The sequence below is a fragment of the Lytechinus pictus genome, chromosome 17, assembly GCF_037042905.1.
Source record: "Lytechinus pictus isolate F3 Inbred chromosome 17, Lp3.0, whole genome shotgun sequence".
NCBI lineage: Eukaryota > Metazoa > Echinodermata > Echinoidea > Temnopleuroida > Toxopneustidae > Lytechinus > Lytechinus pictus.
Genome location: NC_087261.1, coordinates 28,035,827 through 28,061,341, shown reverse-complemented (window position 1 = coordinate 28,061,341; position 25,515 = coordinate 28,035,827). Strand labels below are relative to the sequence as shown.

At 36.3% G+C, this 25,515-nt stretch overlaps 1 protein-coding gene across 3 annotated transcripts in view; it reads left to right on the top strand.

The window, feature by feature from the left end:
• Window positions 1–22,044, top strand: part of LOC129280915 (WASH complex subunit 5-like) — a 69,979-nt gene extending 47,935 nt beyond the window's left edge. For 2 of the 3 annotated variants that reach the window (XM_064112513.1, XM_064112512.1), the window contains exons 25-30: window positions 7,036–7,139; window positions 12,921–13,050; window positions 15,369–15,465; window positions 16,597–16,756; window positions 20,010–20,097; window positions 20,684–22,044. In XM_064112513.1, the coding sequence (XP_063968583.1) occupies window positions 7,036–7,139; window positions 12,921–13,050; window positions 15,369–15,465; window positions 16,597–16,756; window positions 20,010–20,097; window positions 20,684–20,743 (639 nt within the window). In that variant the 3' untranslated portion in view covers window positions 20,744–22,044. Of the gene's footprint in view, window positions 1–7,035; window positions 7,140–12,920; window positions 13,051–15,368; window positions 15,466–16,596; window positions 17,062–17,151; window positions 17,442–20,009; window positions 20,098–20,683 lie in introns of those variants that run through there. The other variant, XR_010296336.1, reaches the window with a different exon arrangement.
• The last annotated feature ends 3,471 nt before the right edge of the window (window positions 22,045–25,515 follow it).

The window sequence follows — 25,515 nt, the reverse complement described above, 5'->3', positions numbered from 1 at the left end:
TTCAATCATATTGAATGAATTCCTGATCGCGCTAAGCGGGGCATCTGTGTCCCTTGGACACGTCAAACTTCTAGTTTTATTCAGTGCTCCGACTAAATCATAAACAGTTTTGTCTCACCTAAATTTATTGTGGCCTTACGGCCTCGTAATAAAAATGTCAGATGCCCACAGTCAGGGAAGAATATTTTAATTTGTAAAGGAGCCCTTTTGGCCCTGGGCCATTCATAGAATCTTTGGAGACTGATCTCTTTTTTATTTATTTTTTTCACTCATTGTGCCATTTGATTTTCAGTTTTAAACTTTGGTGTTCCTTTGTATATTTATTCATTTAATTTATAAATTTATTTATTTATTCATTTCTTTTTGTACTTACACAATTATTATCTTTCTATTTATTAATTTATTCAATTAAACTATTTATAAGAGATAAGTCAGTGTCAGTGGACAGAACTGCATATTGTAGTTAACCCACAAGTTGATATCATAAAAAATGTGATATTAAGCTATCAATAAATTTACATCCCTATATTTGAAATCCCATATCGCATCCGATTAATAGTATGCTTCATGATTTTACTTGAATTGTAAGAATATTCAAAATTATCATTATAATTGTTTCATTTCTATGAATATATGATGAAGAAGTAAAAAAAAAAAAATCAGTGTGCAATGTGAGTACACAAAAGATATACTTACCCTAACCACAGCCATGTGTAGTTATTTCTACTCTTTTATCATTCATTGTTACTTGGTGAAATACTATGAAACAATTATTTTGTGTTGAAACAATACTTCCATGTTGAAATACTTCCACGTGATACTTATTTCTACTCTTTTATAATTCATTGTGACATGTATGTGTTGAAAACTTCCTCACTTTGATAATTGTGATGATTCGTCTACTTTTGGTTTTGATTAATGAATGGCTTCTTGATTGGATAGTGTCCGATTTCACTGAAATCAAGAAATAATGGTGCAATGTTCTCATGTAGTGGTCATTCCTTTCATAGTAATCACAGTCACATGTTAATTTCAGACACTGTTGCATGCTACCAATGACTTCATTGAAATATTAAGTATATTTTTCAGTTTCAGTCGCATTATTAGATCTTGAATTAGATTGTGTCCAGGTTTATCCCCCCTTCCAAACAAAAATTGATAATAATAATAATAAATGAATGATATGCAGTGTAATAGGATAATAATTTTGCAATATCTTATGAATTGGAGATGGACATTGCACAATAAGTTTTGAGGTGTTGTGGATCTGTTGATAAATCCTCTAACCACAAGGATCGTGGTTCAAATCCCACTGCAGCACTCGCGTCCTTTGGCAAGGCATTTATCTGCATTTGCCACTCTCCACCCAGGTGTAGTAAATGGAACAAATTATTTGATGCTTGAGTGCCAATCATGGTCGCAGTGCTACGAAGGTTTTGTGGTTCAGTGGTTTAGTCTTCAGACTTTGAACCACAATGGCGGGGGTTCAAATCCCACACAGCACTCACATCCTTTGGTAATACAGGTACATGTATCTGGTAGCAAAGAATTCCTTGAATGCTTGAGTGCCTTATCATGGTAGTTGTGCTAAAGCTGAAGTAATAATCTGTGATACTTAGAGACATAGGTATTAAGTGCTATATAAATGGTGGCAAGCATATTATTATTATTAGCATCATCATAATCATTCAAATTTGTTGTTAGGTATTAACTTCAATGCAAAGAAGTTTCAATGCCACATGAAGAAATAATCTAAGTTACATGTAATAATTGATTATCTTTGCTTTAATTCAACTGAGACTTTAAAAACAAGTTTTAAATAACTTGTTTGTAATGAAGTATGAAGTTGGACATTTGGAAGTCTCAACTGGTTTCAGCTGGTAATGTCAGGTTCCAATTTGTATAATTTCAATACTGTATTGAGACTAGTTGATAATGCTATAACGCACTATTTCCGCAACAACGGACAACATACTCTCTTCTTTCTACATTTGTTCCTTTGTATGTCATTCCTCAATCCAGAAAACAGAATGGCTTCAATTCTTTTCAGTCTCTTGCCCCCCCCCCCCTGCATTTTTTTTGGGAACAATCTCCAAAACATCTCCTCTCTTGAGTCTTGACCTCTTCCCAAAAAAACCATCTCAAAACACAACTGTATAATTACATGTAAAAATCTTTACTTGTATTATGTTGTTAACAGCGTTTTGTATCCTCTGGAAAAAGCGCTATACAAATTCAATAACTATTACTTCCCATAGACCCCACCATACATACATGTATACGTAAGTAGACTCGGCCTCAAAGGGTTAATGAAAGACTTCTCAATTGGATTTTGTCCAGTTTCATAAAATCTCTTGTGCAATGAAATAATATTGGCAATAACAGTTTAAAGCTACTGAAATCATTCGATTTGATTGGCTGATATTTGAATTTGGTACAGAAAATGTGTATACAATGTATGTTATTATTGCTTGTCTTTGTAATAATAGGATCCTGATGTTGCCTGACAAGGTTTACTTTGTTTTTTATTGTGTCCAAGTTAATTGCGCAACATCCTTATGCAATGGACATAGAATTTCGTAATGCACACAGCTGAGTACTAATTTTCCGCCACATTTCCACATGCTCGCAATAATCATATTTCAAGAATTAGGTGAGAGTATGTACTTTCGGTTTTGATTTTTATTAAATGGATACTCATTTGGACTGCCTCCAACTCTTATTAATGGACATGAGAGGAAGTGGGCTTCCTCTCATGTGTCCAGTGATAATTCTAGATAGTCAAGTTTCTGAGAAAGAAGTTGGTCATTGTGTTATTGCGTCCCGGGGGGGGGGGGCCACTTACATTGACAAGTGGATACCATGCGCGACCAAAAAAATACGTAAAAAGGATGTCTTTTTCAAGATAGGGCACGTTACGTACGTAACGTAATCAGGGTGTCAAAAACACAAAAATAATGAAAAAAGGGTATCTATTTCGCTAGGAAAGTTGCGTGTTTAAGGTCAAATTTGCGACGGTATAAAAAATTAAGACTAAAAGGATGTATTTTTTGCCCCAAGAGTCAACACTATGTGTTTAGATCGAGTACCGATTTGCACGAGGTGTGGGAGGTGGGGCTGTACTAAACCCAATAGGTAAAGGTAAAACCGACGACCGACGTCTATGACAATATTGCTGTACTTGTTTAGGGGTTCAATTCAGGAAATACTTGCCAAAGTATCATTTTGTTTTTAATACTTGTTTAGGGTAGGGTTTTACACGCCAATACTTGTTAAGGGGTGCATTTTCAGTATATGGAAAATACGTGTTTAGGGTGCTTTTCGAGACCCCATGGTCGCGCATAGTATCCACTTGTGAATGGAAGTGGCCCCCCCGGGTATTGCCTGCAGATTTTCAATATATGAGGTCTTAATAATAAAAACAATGATAATAATAATTATCATGTAGTGATTAACGGTAAAAGAAAGTGCATGTACTTGCAGCAGACAAATATCTTATGGAAAGTATTTTAAGTCAAGGTTAAGCAAAAAAGAGGATAATTATTGAAAATCTTGGACTTATTTTGATTCAAAAGTATTAACAGTATACATGTAGACCAGGGGTTCTCAAACTTTTTCTTTAAAGGGCCAGACTCCAAGTAAACCTGAAAGGGCCAGGGTGAAGTGAATACTTAGAAAAAAATGTGCGCGAAGCGGTCGAGGTCCTACATGCTCTCTTGTGCAATCTGGCCCTTATTTTGGGAGCATTTGATCCAACAAATTTATTACAGTTTCATATGGAACGCAGGTAAAATTAGAAAAGATTTCAAATACAGCGAGAGTTAATATTATGATAACAAAATTGTAGTATTTTTAAAAAGGAATCTAGATTGTATTTATACATACCTGGTATTGGGGAGACAGATAATGTCTTGAAGTATCAATATGTTGTGTAGTCAAAGTAGAATGAATAATAGAGCATGACTGTTGTAGACTCTAACAAGAATAGTCTCCTATAGTCACTTTCAATATGGGATAAGTGACAGTCTGTCAGCAAAAAGTTGCTTGAACCTTGGCACATAAGGTGTAATTGCCAGACGAAGGCACTGGTGCAAATGTTCACTGGTCAATCATGGGCGGCGGAAGCGGGGTGGGGGCGGCTTCAGCCCCCTCCCCCACACTTTTTTTCCAAAACCATGTACAAAAACGTAAAAATGACCATATGATTGTGATTTTTTACATGGCCAGCCCCCCCCCCCCCCACTTTGAAAACCGTTCTGCGGCCCCTGTCAAGGTACTTCGGTATGAGTTAGTTCTTTAAAATGTTCATTGTGGAAAATGCACTTTCGCACCTGTATGTAGATCCAAACATGGTGAGAACACCGCTGGTCATCTAATAAGAAAGTAGATCGAACATACAGAAAAGACTCCACTAAACTTTTTATTTGAAAGCCATTATACGGTTAGGTCTACATGGATACACAATGTAATCATATTGAGCTACATGTATGTTTCATATTGTGACTTAAAAGTGATTTTAAAAAAACCCAGCAGAATCTCGCGGGCCAGATTGAGAAGCCCTGATGTAGACCAATCTTCATCTTGATGCCGGAAGGAAAGTTATTGTCATGTTCACTGGAGTGTTACATATGTATTTATAGTACCTTTTTAATTGATTTTATGCATCATCACCATCATCCAAAGTTTTAAAGGACAAGTCCACCCCAATAAAAAGTTGATTTGAATAAAAAGAGAAAAATCCAACAAGCATTAAACTGAAATTTTAATGAAAATCAAGATGAAAAATAAGAAAGTTATGACATTTAAAGGGGAATCCAGCCTTGGCCACAAAATGTTGGGTTGGGAAGGAGAAAAATAAACCAAACAGAATAGTGAAAGTTTGAAATAAATCGGACAAGCAATAAGAAAGTTATAGCTGCTTTAAAATTGAGATCACTAATACTATGTAGATTTCAAATTGGCAACTGGGTAAGTAAATTATGACAAGGGGCAAGGACAACTTTCCCATAGACCATGTACTTTATTATCAGGGATTTGTGGTTTTCTCCTAAGTACCCATTCCCCTGGGGCAGTAATCTAAATATAACCCAGGTAGTATTTTGTTTTATGTCCTCACGAAACAAAAATATAATTTGAAATAAAACTTTTGGGAAAAATGACATTTTAGCCATATTATGTATTGGAGTACATGGAAGAGTAGTCCTTGCCTTACATCACTATGACATCCCATATGTGGCCAATTTGAAGTCTCCATGGGTATTAGTGATTACCAACATATACAACTTTTAAAAATTCATAACTTTTTTATTGTTTGTCCAATATTCTTCAAACTTTCACCTATCAACTTGTTTGATTTTTCTTTTCCTTATAAAAAGAAGTTTTTATTTGGGTTGGATTCCCCTTTAAAGTTTCACTTAATTTCACACAACAGTCCTGGTCAGTATGCAAATGAGGTGACTGATGATGTCTCCCACTCACTATTTTTTTTGTATTTTATTATGTAAAATACATGTATGAAATATTATATTTTCTCCTCATTCCTGTGAAAAAAAGTTTTGCTCCTCCCTGAACATGTCTTATTACCATTGTTAAAACATTTTACGGTTCAGTCAAGTTGGTCCTTATTATCATATTAGTAAAAATTGAAATATTGTGTCATTCAAACAATAAAAAACAAAAGATATAGTGATTGAGGGACATCATTGACTCTCTCATTTCTATATCACTGAGTTGTGCATATGCATGTAATTGTTTTGTGGAAAATAGCAAAACTTTAAAATGCCATAACTTTCTTATTTTGCATCCGATTTCGATGAAATTTTCTGTACTGTTCTTGTTTGATTTTTCTCTATTAATTTATTCAAATCAAACGTTTTCTGGGGTAGACTTGACCTTTAAATCTGTTTTTTTTTTCCTGGGGATGAGGGTGGCCGGATTCACCTCACAATTCACAGCAATGGCCCTTATCCCCTACCTCCACCTTGCCCGATATTCAGTTCACGCTCCATCCTCAACCCAACTCTCCTCTACTGAACAACCCACCTCAAACTCAAAGGCCCGTATTCTGAAGTCAGGTTTAACTTAGACCACAGTCTATTACTCTGTGCTATAATTATGGCGAGCCAAAAATTATGTTTATATTGTATATCTCTTAAATGTTTACTCTTTTGTTTCCTTTTGCTCTCATAATGAAGAAAAATACTTCACATTCCTAGACAATAATGAACAATTTGGGTGTCATACATGTACATGTATCACTTGATAAATTGAATGTGTACTGTCAGGGATTTGTGCTCCGATTGGCTCTCCATAGTTAAGCCACAACTCTAAAGCAGGGTTTAATTTAAACCCGAGTTCAGAATACGCGCCAAAAAGCGCTTCTTATAACCCGCCCGTAATCCCTCCTCAGCACATGCTTATACCAGCTTAACGCATTCACCTTCATCAACTGGTCCACTGCTTCTTCCAAACCCGTATCATTCATAAGATATGGGAACTCGATTCCAACCATTCTTGTTTAACCTATGTATATGGCAGGTTGTTGAATATTAAACATAAATGTATCATGCTATAATTTACTGAACAAAATCACACCTATAAATATATATGAAATAAAAACTCAGGATATACATGTAGGCCTACATGTATTTATGTCAATTTGCACTTTATTTTTTCATACATGTATATCTACATTTGCATAATTTTCATATTTTTGTTATACCACTATGTTAGTACAAAATTTTATGAATCAATGTCAAAAATCAACTTGAGTTAAACCACGAGATAGCATATCCCCTCCTTCCCCTTTTCCACTTCTTACTATGCATTTTGTTATGAATTGAATCGACTTGTTTGATATATGCATATTATCTCTTGTTTTATGTTTGTTTATGTATACCAGTATTCATTTTATGTTTCCCTGTATCATGTCCGTCTAGAACAGATAACCTGGGTCTTTATTGTAACTGTTTCCCTTTTTTATCAATAAAAAGTGATTTATAATAAAAAAAATTATGTATCTTTTCTTCCTGATAGGTTGGTCAGATGCAGCTGCTGAGGAGACAGATTGCCAACGAGCTCAACTTCTCCTGTAAATTTGACTCCAAGTTCCTAGCCAGTGCTCTGGAGACAATGAACAAGTAAGAATTGCATTCCTCTATTTCATGTACAGAGCGTCCCACAAAAAAAGGAAACAAAAAGTCAATTTGAATAAAAAGAGAAAAATCCAACGAGCATAACGCCAAAAATTTCATCGAAATTGGATGTAAAATAAGAAAGTTATAACATTTTAAAGTTGTGCTTGATTTAAAAGAACAGTTCTATGCACACCCTAGTTGGTATGCAAATGAGGAGACTGATGATGTCATCCACTCACTATATCTTTTGTATTTTATTATATAAAATATGAAACATTCTAATTTTCTCTTCATTGTCAAGTGCAATAACGATTAATTCCTCCCTGAACATGTGGAATTAGCATTATTTAATACCATATGGTTTAGTCAAGTTGGTCCTTATTTTTAAATCTATAAAAGATGAAATATCGTATAATGCAGACAATAAAAAACAAAAGAAATAGTGAGAGAGGGGCATCATCGACTGTCTCATTTGCATGTCACTGAGTTGTGCATATAACTGTTTTGTGAAAAATAAGCGAAACTTTAAAATGTCATAACTTTCTTATTTTACATCCGATTTTGATGAAATTTTCAGCGTTATGCGAGTTTGATTTTTCTCTATTTGTGCAAATCAACATTTTTCTGCGGTGGACTTCTTAGTACATGTACCTATGAGATAAAACATGATTTGTTGGATAAAACATCTGACAAGTCCTCCCATGAAACACTCTTAAAATGGGTACCAGTCAGCAGGAAGTAATTCCTCAATAGCTGCGAGCACCGGAATTGGTAGACTAGCTTAGCCGGGGTTATACAGGAGCGCCTTGAGCACCTTACAAGGTGGATACGTATGTTGTATCCTAAATTGTTATAAAATGTAAAATATTGCCTGAATTTGCTTGGTTTTTTTTTAGCTGTGCAATTCTTTATGTAAATATATATGTACATTAATTTTGAGTTAATTTAGTTACTTTGTGGAGGTTTGCAAATATCTGAGCTGTGGGGCCCTACATAGTGGGTGATTTCAAATTCAGTTTTGACCTTTTGGTGTTGGTGGTTTTTTTTTTGGTTTTTTTTACACGAGCATAGCACCAAACATAAAATGAAGATGGTCCTGAAGGTGTTGAGCTGACATTTATCTGGATTATTGGTGTAAACTCAGAATAGGTTTACATGTATATGGAGCTAATGTTGGAAACACAATTCAAATTGTGCTCCAAACATCAAGACCATGCAACACCCAACACCGGATGTGAAATCACTCACTCACTGTCAGTGTATGAAATAATGTTTCAAGAGGAAACCAAAAACATTTGACTTCATAAGCATCATTACATGTACATGCTTCTCAATGAGGGAGAAAAATATGATTATTTTCCCTGCCCTGCAGGTGGCACAAGACGTGCTCAGGCAACCATTGCTCTGGGCTTTATTTTGTCTAAGATATACAGTTGAGGCCTAAAGTTTACATACACCCATGGAATTCTGTGAAATTTGTTCGCTTGCCATACATCGTAAAATTTACTATATCTTCAGAGATATGAATACTACCATGACGAATTTGGTATCAAATGAAAGAGCGTATTAAGCTCTTTCACATGATGACATATAGGATGCCGTTGCGATTAAAGTATATTTCAGGTGGAATTTTCTTTTAAGAAAAAAAGTACATGTACAGTGTAGGGTTTTATGTTAGGGTTAGGCAGAGGATAGGGTATACAGTGTAGTGTTGAATCCGGGGTTGAAGTTAGTTACCGTAGTCATTCCATTAATATGTGGAATGTGCAGCAGAGCAAATGTTATGGAACCACCCTCATGAGCGCCTGCTTACCCACATGGATGCTCTTTACTGTAGTCCTCATTATCGCAGCAAAAAGGTGTGCAGTTATGACTTTTTAAAAGATATTTTTAGATCCTGAATTAAGTTTACAATCCGTTTAAAAATTTTGTCGTCAACTTGAAGACTGTTGGGGTTTTTTTAGGCCACAAGTTTTGATTGTTTATAGGATTTCCTGTCTCGGTCGTTGTGGTCGAAGGTGATTTTATGAACACCTAAATCTAACACTAAAGCCCAACTTAACACCCTCCTTCAATCATACGCTTCTACTCAGCCACAAGAAGTCCACGCATGTTTCACAAAGGGTTAAGAGTGACTAATATGCTTTTCACACTGCATTTCCTTAAAGTTAACCCCATACTATCATTATTCCCTGACTATCCTTAACCCCATACTATCTTCTTTTTTTTTTTCACACTGTCTTTCTTAACCCGATTCTATTTTCTTAGCCGGAGTTAACAGCTTAACCCTGGACTATCGCGCACAGCTCATGAGTATTGATGATTTTAATACTATACAGAGTGCGATTAACGTGCAATATCGACTTCTCTGATTGGCTATTGCTTAGCCCTACTTTTCCTTTTTTAGTCCACTTACGTTTCACACTGCATCTCTAAACACCACAATTGTGGTGCCTGCACCACAATAAGCCGGCTAACCCTGCTTTTTTGCAGGGCCAGATAGTACCGTGCTAGCCCACTTTGCTAAAACATAGTGTGAAAACGAAGTAGGCTAAGCTTAACCCCGGGAAATTGGTGGGGCTGAGGGGGGGTCTTAGCCCCACCAAAAAAAAAGGGACAGGCTGAAATGCCGACACACATGTGATGTACATGTACATGTATAACCCACAATGTTATTGATTAATACGCAGAAGGGTACATTCTCTTATCACAATTTGACCAATGTGATGACAGTTCTATAAAGCACCCAGCTGGAAATTTAAAGGACAAGTCCACCCCAAAAAAAAGTTGTTTTGAATAAAAAGAGAAAAATCCAACAAGCATAACACTGAAAATTTTATCAAAATCGGATGTAAAATAAGGAAGTTAAGCCATTTTAAAGTTTTGCTTAATTTAAAAAAAAATAGTGATATGCACATCTTGGTCGGTATCCAAAGGAGGAGACTGATGACGTCATCCACTCACTGTGTACTTTGTATTTTATCATATGAAACATTAAATGTTCTAATTTTCTCATTGTCAAGTGAAAGAACAATTTATTCCTCCCTGAACATATGGAATTAGCATTGTTTAATAATACATGTATATGGTTCAGTCAAGTTGGCCCTTATTGTCAAATCTGTAAAAATGAAATCATGTACATATAATTCAAACAATAAAAAACAAAAGAAATAGTGAGTGAGGGACATCATCGACTGTCTCATTTGCATGTCACTGAGTAGTGCATATAACGGTTTTGTGAAAAATAAGTAAAACTTTACAATGTCATAACTTTCTCATTTTACATCCGATTTTGATGAAATTTTCAGCATTATGCTAGTTTGATTTTTCTCTATTTATTCAAAGCAACTTTCTTTTGGGGTGGACTTGACCTTTAAGTGCCACTTTAATTCACTTTGAAGTCATTGTGAAACAACCCCAGACCATAAAGTAATCAAGTGTTTTAATATCCTTTATTTCTACACATCACACTTGACTTTAACAACCACAACTCATATTTTAATTTTTCTTTGCCAACGTGAAAACCTTTGGACTTGAAGGCCATAAGTTTCAAATATTTATGGGATGTTTCATCTTGACCTCTGGTCTTGCGATCGTAGATGACTGAATTAATAGATATCAAATATGAAAATGAATACAATGTCTATAAACCGACTTGCCTAATTTGCCTATTTCAATAGCCCATAATTATAGGGAAGTAAACAAGTGTTAACCCTTTGTCCCGAGTTTTTATCTTTTCATTTTCCGCCTTGTCCATGTTTATGTGTTGGCATTATGTACATCTGACTTTCTTGGCTTTAAGACATATTGTACAGTCAACTTTAAAGGTACATGTAAAAGAAAGTAGTTGCAGACTTGCAGCAAACAATTATTTCATGAGAAAGTCTTTTAAATCAAGGTTCATTGTCACCATACTATCATATATCTAGATATGGTATATTAATGTAAACTTATCTTTTTTGAAGTCATGAAATCGTAGCTCAAAACCGAGAATTATGATGATCACTAACACAGAAAAGCACACATGGCATAGTGTATTGATAATGCTTGGAAAAATACAGACATTTGATGAAATTCCAAGCTTATTCTGCTCATATCTCAGCGATTATGCATTCTTTTCCAGAGCCATTTGGCACATATTTTTCATTTGTATACAAACACTTGGTTGTTCATTTTATTGGATTTTGTTCGAACTTATTTTTAGATTGTTACCAAAACTGGTATTTATCTTTAAGGTCTTTCATGGGTTTGAGAATTGAGACCACAATAGTTGTTTATGGGTTTTTTTTTCTGTTTTATCCTTGTTTGGAGGAAACAGTGAATTTTGATTTAGGATGTGGTCACAGGTCTTGATAACTTCATAACTTCTAGCTCTGATTTACATGTTGAATATGCTACGAAGCCTTCCAATGTCATCGTCATCTATTTCCCTAAGAATTAAGTGATTGAGCGAATCATCTTGATTATCCCAATTCCTTATAATGTAGCCCCACTTCATGAAAAAAAAAATTGTCTCCAAACCAGGTGTGTGTTTCATAAAGCTGTTCGTAATGTTACACACAACTTTACGCACGACTGGAGCACGTTCTTAGGTCATAAATCAATTACATAGGGATATCACATAGCACAACAAAGGATCACCAGTCGTGCGTATTAAAAGTCATTCGTATCTTACGAACAGCTTTATGAAACACCCACCAGGAAATGAACCTCTTTAGTATCAATTCCATCTTTTCACAATGCAAGATGTTTTTGTTCTTTTACTATAATTTGTAGTTTTAGAAATTGAAGGTCTTGTACATGTACATGTAGGCTTTCAATATCCTCTTTAGAATCATATCAAAATCCTACACCAATTCAAAGAAAGTGTTTTTTTTTGTCCAGCCGCTAAAATTCTGTTGATATTTGGTGCAACATTATGTAATTATACCTGTGTTTTGTGTTTGTGCACATACATGTACACATCCATGTTACATGTAGGTGGCCAGGGCGCTCCTACATGTATATTACCCCAGCTACATGTAAGTTAGGCTACCAATTTCAGTGCTCACAGCTTTTTGAGGAACAGCTTCCTGCTGGTACCCATTTACCTCACCTGGGTTGAGTGCAGTGCAGTGTGGATCCATTTTGTATTTTTTGCTGAAGAAAAACATGCCATGGCTGGTATTCAAACTCATGAGCTTTGGTTTCAGAGCAAACGTTTGAACCACCAGACAGCAATCCAGTATTCATTCGAGTTATGGTATTTGCGGATCATATAGAACAGCACTACTTTCTTTTGAAGCGGTAAAATCTTGTTTTGAAAGATTTTTTTTGAGGGGGGGCAAGTGAAATAAATAGGGCTTTTTCGGGCAAGTATTTTCCAACTATTTAGAAATTCACTTGCCCGATTGGGCAAGTGTTTCCAAAAGTTATGTAGTACCCTGTACAAGAGTAAGTACATTTGACATCTAAAAAATAAGGATACCGAAAAAAAATTGGCCTTCAATGCCCTTTTTTAAAACGATTTTGCCTTGGTGCCCTTTGTAATGGCCTTGATGCCTTAAAAAATATGAGGTTTTTCAAGGCCAAACTGGCCTTGCCCTAAAATGATGAAATTTAAGGCCAGGGGATGCTTTTCAAACATGTTGATTGAGTTTACAACAGATCATGCTTATTGAGATACACATGTACATGTATAAACTTAACTGAGGATTAACTTCATAATCAGTGCTATGAAAATTCATACTTATTATTTTGTTTGTAATTGTTATACCTTTCATTTTTTGTTTCGAAACTTTTTAGGAGTCTAATGGCAGACGTAGAGGCCCACTACCAGGACCCCAAACTTCCTTACCCCAAAGAAGATAACCCCTTAATGTATGAGCTTTCATCCTACTTGGAATGTGCTGGAATCAGTAATCCCCTCGGCAAGGTAAGGCCCTTTAGATTTCTCTCATTTTACCTGCACCCCTTTTTATAATCCCAACCATCCTTACCCCAAGTAATCCTCTATTACCCTTTAGTTCCCACTCATTATCCATACCACACTGTTTCCAACAATAATAATAATGATAGGCATTTTTTTTTGCATAGCGCCATCTATCTAGAAACAATCTATTCCGAGGCATATTATTATTATCATTATAACCCTGCCTTTAGCTCGAGCTGCCTTTCAGCGCACGTGCATTCAAGGAATTAATCCTACCGGGTACCCATTCACCTCACCTGGGTCGATTGCAGCACAGTGTGGTTAAATTTCATGCTGAAGGATTTGAACCCACAACCCTCTATTTGAAAGGCGAGAGTCAGAACCACTAGATCACAACGCGCCCACAACATTACATTCCCAACTCCACTCTCCAACTAATGAGCCGCATCCAATATGGTGGGCGCATCGTGGTCAAGTGGTTCTGACTCTCGCTTTTCAAACCGAGGGTCATGGGTTCGAATCCTAGCCATGGCGTGTTTTCCTTCAGCAAGATATTTATCCACACTGCTGCACTCGACCCAGGTGAGGTAAATGGGTACCGGCAGGAAGTACATGTAATTCCTCAAAAAGCTGTGCACACCAGAATCAGAAGACTACATGTAGCTTAGCCGGGGTAATATACATGTTGGAGCGCATTGAGCACCTAACAAGGTGAATACGTGTGCTATAAAAATCCTATATTATATTATTATTATTATTATGAGGCAATGAGTGGTTGAAACGGGGGGGGGGGGGGGGGTTTCACAAAGAATTAAGTATAAGTTTGATAAAGTCCCATTTAAGTTTGAGTTGCGTGCAGTATCAAAGGCATCACCTCATTGGTCACATCATGCTAAGAGGACGCATGCTACTGCGTGCTAATCAATCAGACTGCTCATCACCTATCAAGTATGTGTCGGCATTTGGGCATGACTCAAAGTCACCCACACTAAACATTCTGTGAAACTCCCCCCCCCCCCCTGGTATTGTAAATTTACAAGGAAACATAAGCCCCATTCTCTTGTCCTCATAGCGCCACCGATATTTTCTCTCACTCTACCCCAACCAAATTGCCTCCCTCATTTATAACCAGACCCCACCCTTTTTTGATGAGTTCTATGAACAGGGGGGTCACAAAAAAGTTAGTATGACTTTAATAGAGTCATGCTTAAAGGTCAAGTCCACCCCAGCAAAATGGTGATTTAAATATAAATAAATAGAGAAAAATCAAACTAGCATAACGCTGAAAATTTCGTCAAAATCTGATGTACTAGTAAAATAAGACAGTTATGACATATTAAAGTTTCACTCATTTTTCACAAAACAGTGATATGCACAACTCAGTGACATGCAATGAGACAGTTGATGATGTCCCTCACTCACTACATTTATTTCTTTGGGTTTTTTATTGTTTGAATTATACAATATTTCATTTTTTACAGATTTGACAATAAGTACCAACTTGACTGAACCATATAGTGTTAAACTATGCTAATTCTTCGTGTTCAGGGACGAATTAATCGTGGTTTCACTTGACAATGAAGAGAAAATTAGAATATTTCATATATTAAATACAAAAGACATAGTGAGTGAATAATGTCATCAGTCTTCTCATTTACATACCGACCAGGATTTGCATATCACTGTTTTGTGAAATTAAGCGAAACCTTAAAATGTCATAACTTTCTTATTTTACGTCCGATTTTGATGAAATTTTCAGTGTTATTCTTGTTGGATTTTTCTCTTTTTATTCAACATTTTTTTGGTGTGGTGAACCTGTCCTCTAAATGTTGATGCACACATAGCTTGCAAAGCACAATCTTATTGATTAATACACAGTAGTGTGCGTCCTCTTAGTATTGATTTAACCGATGCAGTGATGACTTTTATACTGCACGTAAATGGGAATTCAAGTGTGACTCTTACGGGCTGTTGCAAGAAAATATTTGCAATCAATCACAAATATTCTGTTGCAATTCTACAATTGATTGATCACTTTTAACTATAGCAAATCAGATTACACTCCTTGTTTCATGGAGCAGATTAGCAATCAATGGCAAGTTTGCAATTAATTGCATGGCATATGCTTGATTTCGAGAACAAAAATAGACTCGCAATTGATCGCAAGTTTCTTGCAATGCCCCATTAGTCACACTTAACTTTTTGTGAACCCCCCTCCGGTATAACTTTAAGAATATAATACTTCACCTTAGATTTAAAAAGCCTCTATTGAGGTACCCACTTGCTTTCTAATTTCCTTTTCTTTTTTTTCCAAATATTAGATTTATATTACCACCAAGAGGCTACCATACTTCTCTCTATTCACCTTCCTCTTCGTCGTGGCCCAGCTTCCTAAGCTGCAGTACGTCAAGACAGTCGGTAAGTGTACCCATAGAGACATGTGATATTTCTAAGGCTTAAAATACCCTGATCCTAAAATTGGCAACCTTTAATTGTATATGTTTACCCAGTTGCATGGCTTGTAAATAATCAACTATGAATCATAATGATCTTTTTTTTATATAATGCGTTTAAGACCTACATTGTACACATCTAAGCGCTTACAGATTTGTTATTTCCCCATTCATCGGATTCAATCAGTCATTCACGGACACAATTTATGCACATCCTCAACTCCCTGGGGAATATCCCAGCCAATCGGTGCTGGACAAGCTACAATGCTAGGCTGTGGTAGGATTTGAACAGATGACTCTCTGATTACAAGGCGAGGGTCAGGACCACTACACCAAGGCTCTTCCGCTTCAACGCAAGTCGAAAGAAAACTTCAAGATTTGCCCATGAGAAGCCGATACTTCATGAAGCATCTTGATTGTGACTTTGAATGAACAACTGTTAAAAGCTACTAAAATCCTTGCATCTGATTGGCTTAGGGCAAATTTGTCATTTAAAATCACTGAGAAGACATCACAGACACTTAATCGAATTCTCTTGATAATTACAGTTGTTACCTACAAATCTGCATTGATGTGAAAAGACTGCTCAAATTTTATTGTAATGAGTATGGAATTTAAATCATCTAAAGATGGATGGATGGATGGATGGATGGATAAGATAGATAGGTAGATAGATAGTTAGATAGATAGATAGTTAGATAGATAGTTAGATAGATAGTTAGATAGATAGTTAGATAGATAGATTAATAAATGATTTATTTATATTAAAAAAAACTATCACAGCAGCCGGCGTAATTACAGTGTATTCGCAAGTTGATAATAATACAAAAATTGCTTGAATTTTAACTCAGATAATCAATGAGTAAGTAAATAAATATAGTATGCTTGTCATTGTGAGATTATGGAATATGACATTTTATCCAAAGAAAAAGGAAAGCAGGTGTCAGAAAAAATTGATTATGGATGTACTGTTGAGCACATTCAATTATGTATAAAGAAAAACTGAAATCTGCAACAAATTTTATAACAGAAATATTAAACAGTTTGGTAAAAAGATGATTATGATAAATACCTCCCAATGTCATCTCTTCTTCAGGGAGCATTATTGGCAAGCTTCCCAAGGATCCCATCGACGGACCTCCCTTCATCGTAGGAACCCTCACTCTCCTCAAGCAGTTCCACACGGAGAACACCGATCAGTTCCTGGCACTTCTTGGACAGTACGTCAGGTCTCTTGTAGAGTCCACTGCTGCTGGGTAAGTGTTGGACCAATTTGGTCCCAGACTTCTTGGAACAGTTAGGTCTTAGATTTGGTGACTCAGGTTGTTCTTAGACATGTCGGACCAACTTGATCGTAGAATTCTTGGATCGGTTAGGTCTTGCTGACTCAAGTTTTTCTTAGACATATTGGACCAGCTTGGTCCTAGACCTCTTAGATCAGTTACTTTGAGGTCTTAATTCTGTTGACACAGGTTGTTCTTAGACATGTTTGACCAACTTGGTCCTAACATCAGATTTAGGTCTTAGACCTGGGGCCTGTTTCATAAAGGACTTACAACTGGTGTAACTTTGCCATTGTGGCAACTACCATGGTAACAGGGCTCATCAGCCAATCAGAATCAAGGTTACCATAATGGCAGAGTTACAACAGTTGGAAGTCCTTTATGAAACGGGCCCCTGGTGGCTCAAATTGTTTGGGTTTTTTTTTACATTTTGAATCAGTCATAGGCCTCTTGAATAAGCCCTACTTGACAAGTTTCGTGTGAAAGCTGCCACATAAAATTTGTTTTACCTCGCCGCTCACTGCCTTTTTGCTTTCAAAATGTGTTATCAGCTAAAATTCATAGATGTATGATTATTTCTAATTTAAGTAACTACTTGTACTGTCACCTAATTTATTGCAATTTATGGCCAAAATAATGAGTCTGATGAATTTTGTTTAAAAAAAATAAATAAAAATAGCATAAAAACAGAGAAGTACATAGGAAATAAAAAAAACAATAAAATGCATAAAATATGTAGCAACAAGGTTCAAAATACCCTAGAAGTATTAGGGTTTAGGTTAGTTGTACACCTTCTTGATCAGTTTAGTTCTACGATTCTCAGATCAGTTTAGTCTTACATCTCTTTGATCAAGTTTAATAAAGACTCTAGGGGGTATTTCACAAAGATTTAAGTATGACTTAAGTCGCACTTAAATGCCGAAGCGTACATGATCTGCAACGCGTGATCTTATTGATAGATATACATGTACAGTAGTGCGCTTCCTCGTGACACGATCTGACCAATGTGGTCAAGCCTTTCATACCGTACGCAACTCGGTATTTAACTGCGACTGTAAGTCATTCTTAAATCTTTGAGAAACACCCCCTGGTGTTGCTAACGAAATGCAAATTTTGACAACTACATGTACATGTAACCTAAAAGTTGCAAAGATGAATAACTTTGCACCACTTATCAGAACTCTCATAGAAAATTACCTCATCATAAATCTTGTTGCTATCATGAAGTTTGTGTTCTGAGGCCTGAAGGCACATAAAGTGGTTTAAAGGGGAAGTTTATCCTGACCCAAAGTTGGTTTCAGTAGAAGCAGAAAACCAAAGGAAACAGCATGGTGAGGATATGCTGAATGGCCATTGACGGTTAAAGTGATTGGCTAACATTGATTTGACTTTTAAAAATCTGAGCTAGAAGGTCACACTTGTCACCTGTGTCTGTGATATGTTACAAAAATGAAGCCCAGAAAAAATTGCGTTCGAAAATAATTATTTAGTGCTTCAAAAATTGAAATATAAAGTGACCGAAAACACCATCTTAATTTCATCCCATACACTTATGTGTACTATTTAGGCGTCTATTAGACGCCTATTTACAAAATCGGGGTTTGCCTTGTAGTTTTAGCTTTTCATTCTCAATAATGGTTGTTTTCAGGGTTTATTAGTTCTAATACATGCACTTGTACACATGTTTCATCTTGGTTTGAGAATTTTTTAAATCGGCTGCTCACAAAGTTAAACAATACCTTTAACAAGTTTTTTATCTGTGATGTTAAATACAAGCAGTCTCTGTTCTGTGTGTCATGTTTTTTTAAATTCCATACAATGCCATTTTCTCACAATATTGAAAATGATCTTGTGGATACAATATTTCATCAGAAAGGTCATTTTCATGCCCGTTTCTGTAAATAATCTATTTGTAGTCATAACCGTAAAAAAATAGGAATTCATAGTATTTATATTACATGCACTGTGCAGCAGCTGTTTATATAGGATGCCACCGATTGACCTTGCCAATTTTTTTTGGTCTTTAAGTGGTCATTCATTGGTCAAAGAAGAATTTCAAATTACTTGTGTTTGTTTATAAAACACTGAATAAACAGGCTCCAGAGAATTCAAGTAACTGTTTGACTCCTTTTACACCAACTAAAGCACTTAGGTCTGCAGGTGACCCTCTTTGTCTGAAATACATTAGCCATGATATAATTTTTATTGTGTCAGCTTCAAAATACTGGAATGATTGGCCACTTATAATAAGACAGACTCCATCACTAGCAATTTTCAGAAAAGCTTTACAAACCCATCTCTTTCGTAGTTTGCAGGTATAAGATTATATAATTCAATTCAATTTATTGTATGTGCTTTGGGCCTAATGGGAAAAGTGCAATATACTGTAGTAATAATGATGATGATGAGGATAATGATGATGATGAGGATGATGAGGATGATGAGGATGATGAGGATGATGATGATGATGATGATGATGATGATGATGATGATGATGATGATGAGACCCTCTTTGTCTGAAATACATTAGCCATGATATAATTTTTATTGTGTCAGCTTCAAAATACTGGAATGATTGGCCACTTATAATAAGACAGACTCCATCACTAGCAATTTTCAGAAAAGCTTTACAAACCCATCTCTTTCGTAGTTTGCAGGTATAAGATTATATAATTCAATTCAATTTATTGTATGTGCTTTGGGCCTAATGGGAAAAGTGCAATATACTGTAGTAATAATGATGATGATGAGGATAATGATGATGATGAGGATGATGAGGATGATGAGGATGATGAGGATGATGATGATGATGATGAATATGAAGAAGAAGGTGATGATGATGATGATGATGATGATGATGATGATGTTGATGATGATGATGATGGTGATGATGATGATGATGATGAGGATGAGGATGAGGATGAGGATGAGGATGAGGATGATGATGATGATGATGATGATGATGATGATGATGATGATGATGATGATGATGATGATAATGATAATGATAATGATAATGATAATGATAATGATAATGATAATGATAATGATGATGAGGATGATGATGAGGATGATGATGATGAATATGAAGAAGAAGATGATGATGATGATGATGATGTTGATGATGGATTAAGAAGAAGAAGAAGATGATGGTGGAAGAAGAAGGAGGAGGAGGAATGTTATCAACATTGTTTCATTTCATGACCTTTTTTTTTCTTTTTTTCAGTGGACGAGCATCTGAGCTTCCACAGGAAGCAGTCTGTATTCTTGCCTTTCTTGATGACTTTGTACACTATGCTGCACTCCCACGACAGGTGAGTATAGTAGAATATTGACAGGGACGATCCAGGATTTACCAAAGGATGGGGGGCCAACTATTTTCATCTAAGCACCAAAAAAAAAACCGCATAGGTCACCAATATCAGGGGCTTTTTCCGGTCGAACAATATCCGGCAAGCAATTAAGTTTAATGATAAGTTTCCCATCAAAAAAAATTCTGACATGCAGAAAAAAAAGGGGTACTCTGATTGGTCATGTGCCTTTTGTGCCCCCCCCCCCCCCTCTCGATCCGTGCCTGTGTATTGATTATGATAAGGATGGTGATGTGATCGTGTTCTCTGGTGATTTGTATGATGAACATTGACTACGTCTACAGTCGTGTGTTGTGTAAAATGAATATTCAATGAACTGCCTTTCCAAAAGTCAAACTTCTTTATTGAACAAAGCTTCAGTACTGATCCATCAATTCATTGGCCAGAATAAAAATGTAAAAAGTGACAGTTTATTAATAGAAATAGAGTCGAATTAGGGCTTTTAAATGTTTATGATGACCGAGACTATTTTCTTAAACTGGTTTCTATCCTGATACCAAAGTATTAAACTCTCTTGTTTTGATTTCAGACAATCGAGTCTCACATTCCCGCCTACATCTTTGATGAATTCAAGAGCAATGCACAGTAGAAGTGACAAAACAAACTTGACCTGGGCCAGAGATAATAGCATTGAAGTGGATTGGAAATCCCATAGGACCCGTTCACATTCGTCCCACTTACTCTGCAATCATTGAACTGGATTAAGTTTTTCATTGGGCCTGTTCACATTTTGTAATGTTTCACTAAACCAAACAAATGCAAGGAGCGAGAGGTGGTGGGCATGTTCACACATTTAAGACTTCCAATGTTGCACCGACATCAAAATAGTACCATTGAAATGGATTGGAAAAAACCCAACTGGACATGTTCACACTTAGCAGTATTTCCCTACAATCGTTGGAACAGCAGGAGAGAAGAGATATACAGTTTGTTGGCTTTGATCACATGTGTTAAACGTTTTGCTAATCCAAATGAATGCGAGGAACATCAAGAGATGGTGGGTGTGTTCACACACTTCATTGCAACCACACAAGCAGAAAGGATAGTGTAGCATTGAATGCTGGATATGAAATCCCCAATGGACCTGTTCACATTCATCACAGTTTGTCTCCAATGTTTACACTGGAGGAGAGGACAAATTAATCACTCCATTGGCTCTTTTCACATAATTTAACATTTTGCCAAACCAATTTAATACAAGGAAGATCAAGTGATGATGGACATGTTCACATTTCTAAAAAAATCAATTGCAACTACCCCAACAGCAAACAGAGAGGATAGCATTGAATATAATTGGAAAAGCCCCTTGGATATATTCACACTCCTCCCAATTTCACTGCAATCACTGAACTGGAGGAGAGAACAGATTCAGCAGTTCAGCGATCCGTTCACATTCTTGAATGTTTTACTATATCAACTATTGAGGAGGATCAATATATTGTGGGCATGTGCACACTTCTAAATTTTCAATGTACCTAAACTGCAGGTGCAAACAGAAATAGTATTGAATGTTGTATTGGAAATTCCCACTGGACACGTTCACACTCGTCACTTTCTGGAGGATTGCATGAATACCAGAGAAAGGTAAAAGCTGGGGGAAAAAATAATAATTTTGAGAGTAAATGAATAAATGAGTGGTGTACATGTATGTACAGTCCAACCTCTCTTATCCGGACACGTTGGGACGAGCACCAATCCGGATAAGGGATTTATCTCGATCTGAGAGACCCAATATTAAATATTTGTGTTACATCTTGCAAATATACATGGAATTGAACATGCATGCTCTTTTATTTTTTTAAGACAAAGTTCCATAATATTTGCAAACTTAAGCAGGAACTTAGAATTCAGTGATCATTTTAACAGATTGAAACATGTGATTTTATTCAAGATTTGAGTTTTGTCATTCATATTTTGCCTTGTTTGCCATTTATCCATGAAATTACATCCTGATCGGTGGTAGGTACATGTAGGCAACACATTGTAAAATTGATGTCAATTTGAATAATAGATACATGTACTTGATAATAATAATAAAATATAGGATTTATATAGCATCTTTTCCATTTTGAGTAAATGCTCAAGGCACTTAATGGAAAGAGCAAAAAAGTAAAGAGAACTTTATAAAAAGTACAAAAATGGCACATTACAAATGAGGAAAAATGTCTGTCTTCAAGCCTAGTACCTGCTGGTGAACAAATGCAATTGTAGGTTGCCCTTAAAGGATGTTGCAGAGTTTGAGCTCTTCAGCTCCTGTGGTAGTGAATTCCACAGGGCTGGTCCGGCATGAGCAAAGGCTCGATCGCCCCAGGATTTTTTAGATAGTGGGATATGCAAGAGACTTGATTGGGATGATCGCAGTGTGCGTGCATGTTGATAGTGGCGTGTAAGAGACTTTATGGGCAACCAATGGAGGTCTTTAAGAACAGGAGAGATGTGATTGTGTCTGTTTGACAGAGAAGCAATGCGAGCTGCTGAATTCTGAAGTTTTTTTAAGTCGGGTGATTTTATTACTTAGATAATAAATAATCAGTAAACAGATTTTATGCCTCATATATCACATAAAGTAACTACATGTCTCTATGCTTTATCATGCACTTCAGAACAAAAAGAAAGGAATAAGACCTGTCAATGAGTTTATTTTGTTCGATACAGGAATTTGAATGATTCAATAATTTGGAATATTTAAAATGAGGTACCATGTCAAAGGTCCGAGTTGCTTTTTTCACTTGAGAATCCTGCAAGAGGTATTTCATTAAAAATCCACACACTTTTTCCCCGGGGGGGGGGGGGGGGGGGATACTCAGTATAAATGTATGATACGTTATCATACGTACATGTATGTGCCGCGGTTGAGACCCCCATTTTCAGCCTAAAATTCCGTTCCAGAGCATCACCAATTCAGAAAGCCATAGAAATTGCTATTTTTCCCTGTCCTGGAGACCCTCAAAATGGTGACTTCTCGTTCAAATGCACGCCAATTATGAACTACTCAGCCGGTCGGAGCGGCGAGCTCGATCAGCGCAGAGCCATAGCGCCGGGTCCCCGGAGTTTCCGCGCCCGAAAATAGCTAGCGCTAGCTCAATATGAATCTAGCAAGACGTGCACGCGTTTTTTCCCATACTAATTATGCCCACGATCTACATGTAATATGAGTTTCGGAGACCCCCGGTTTTTTGTAGTCAGTTCCGGAGCATTGCATTTTCAGCAATCGTAGATCCAAGAGCCATTCCGGAGACCCCCCAACTGCAAATGTGCCTTCAACATTGAACACAATGACATTTCAAAGTTTCAAACATCAAAGTAATGAGTATATAAAAATATTTCAGCATTTGTTCATGAGTTGTTTTTGTTTTGTTTTTCTATGAATAATTGAAAGAAAAAAAAGTTGAGGAATTTCTATTTAAACATATAAAACATAATGCTTTATAAAATTGATTGCTGGGAGATCTTTCCATTGAACTCTTACGGCATTCTGGTTCACTCTTGCAGTTAAGGTCTACATCAATTCCAGATATTCTCTTTCCAAGATAGTCTTCGCTTTTGGTTTAGTTTCTTCTGTCTTAATAATTAATAATAATTGGCATTTATATAGCGCTTTATCAATCTACGACTGTTCAAAGCGCTTCACAATTATTATTACCCGGTCACTGGATTCATAGCATTCCAAGCAGCCTGTTAGGCGCAAACTTGCTAAACCAACCACAATGACGGTTGTTTCCTACCGGTACCCAATTAGCACCCGTTATAACCTATAGAAGACTTGGGAACTGTTTATTTGGGAAAACTACAGATTTATAGCTTTACCTACAGTATTGAATCAATTTGAACCGCTTGACTCTCCATTCCATTCAGAAGAGGGAAGTAACACATAATTTGGGCCTAAAAATTGCATTGTCTTTTGGGCAAATATTGGACCTATAATGTCTGGAAAGTCGACTTACATGTATGTATGTTTACATATATGTATCACATTAATGCCATATTATACAGATATTGCCTACCTAGAGTTTGAATATAACATTTCCTCTCCCCGACGGAATTATATTTTTCCAAAGGGATTATATTTTGACCGAAGCGCGCAGCGCTGAGGGAAAATATTCTCCCGAGGGAAAAATATAGCTTCGGAGGGGAGTTGAAATGTTATTTATTAAAACGATAGACCAGGCAATATCTGTTATATTATATAGTCTATGTGGATTCGCCATCAGAGATTGCATTCATCATCTGGCTTTAACCCGAAATTCTTGCTACAGCTCTGATCCATCTACGTCATAATAGAAAATATTTTGAAAATACATCAAGCGCGTTGTTCATGCAATCGACGCTTTAACACTAGCGCGTACATCAAACTATCTGATTACGCAACTTGTAAGCAGCGAGTGACGTCACCTTAGTGAATATAACGCCGCAATTGACAATACAACGCAGTTATATTCACTGAGGTGACGTCAAAACCTAGAATATAAGAAATGCGATCCTCGCAGCTATGGTCACGTGATGGCATATTGACCTATCACTGATTCCAATCTACATAACCTATGTAATATACAATGTAACCATCTCTTTACAAGTGTAGTTTGTTTCCATACTTCCTTGTGAAATATTGCATTTACCTCATACTCCTTGTCTTCTTTGTTTATGAAATATTTTTTACAGATGTTATTCTGTTTTCTATAGCCTAATTCCTTTATTGTCGAAGTTTCTGCATGAGAAAACATACTGTATCATATTCGCAAAATGCCTCCCATTATTCCATGCGCACAATGGTAGAAAACCATCTGCTCTTTTGCATGCAATGATTGGAGAACACAGGTTGTTTTCATGTCGTAAGGCATGGTCCTAGTTGTAGACGAAATCAAATCATGTTATGCAATGATACATGTACATCTTTGTTATTTGCTGATTTTTGATCAACTATGACGAAGTTGGGTTTCCTTGTTACACTTCCACATGACTTTAATATTAGCCAATGTTTTCCTTTAATAGCTCTCTCTCATGTAGTTTTTATGTTCTATCACTGTTTGATGATAATATATTACATAGGTTATGTGGATTTGAATCGGTGATACATGTAGGTCAATACGCCATCACGTGACCATAGCTGCAAGGATCGCATTTGTTATATTCTCGATTTTGACGTCCCCTCAGTGAATATAACTGCATGAACATGTAGTTTACTTCGTGTACGCACTATTGTTTACGCATCGATCGCATGAAGAATGCACTTGCTGTATTTTTCAAATTTTTTCTTGTATGATGTAGATAGATCAGGGCCCCGTCTTACAAAACCTTACGATTGATCCGATCAATCGTAACTCTATGGAAATCCATCAACGTCATAATTTTTTCTATGAAAAC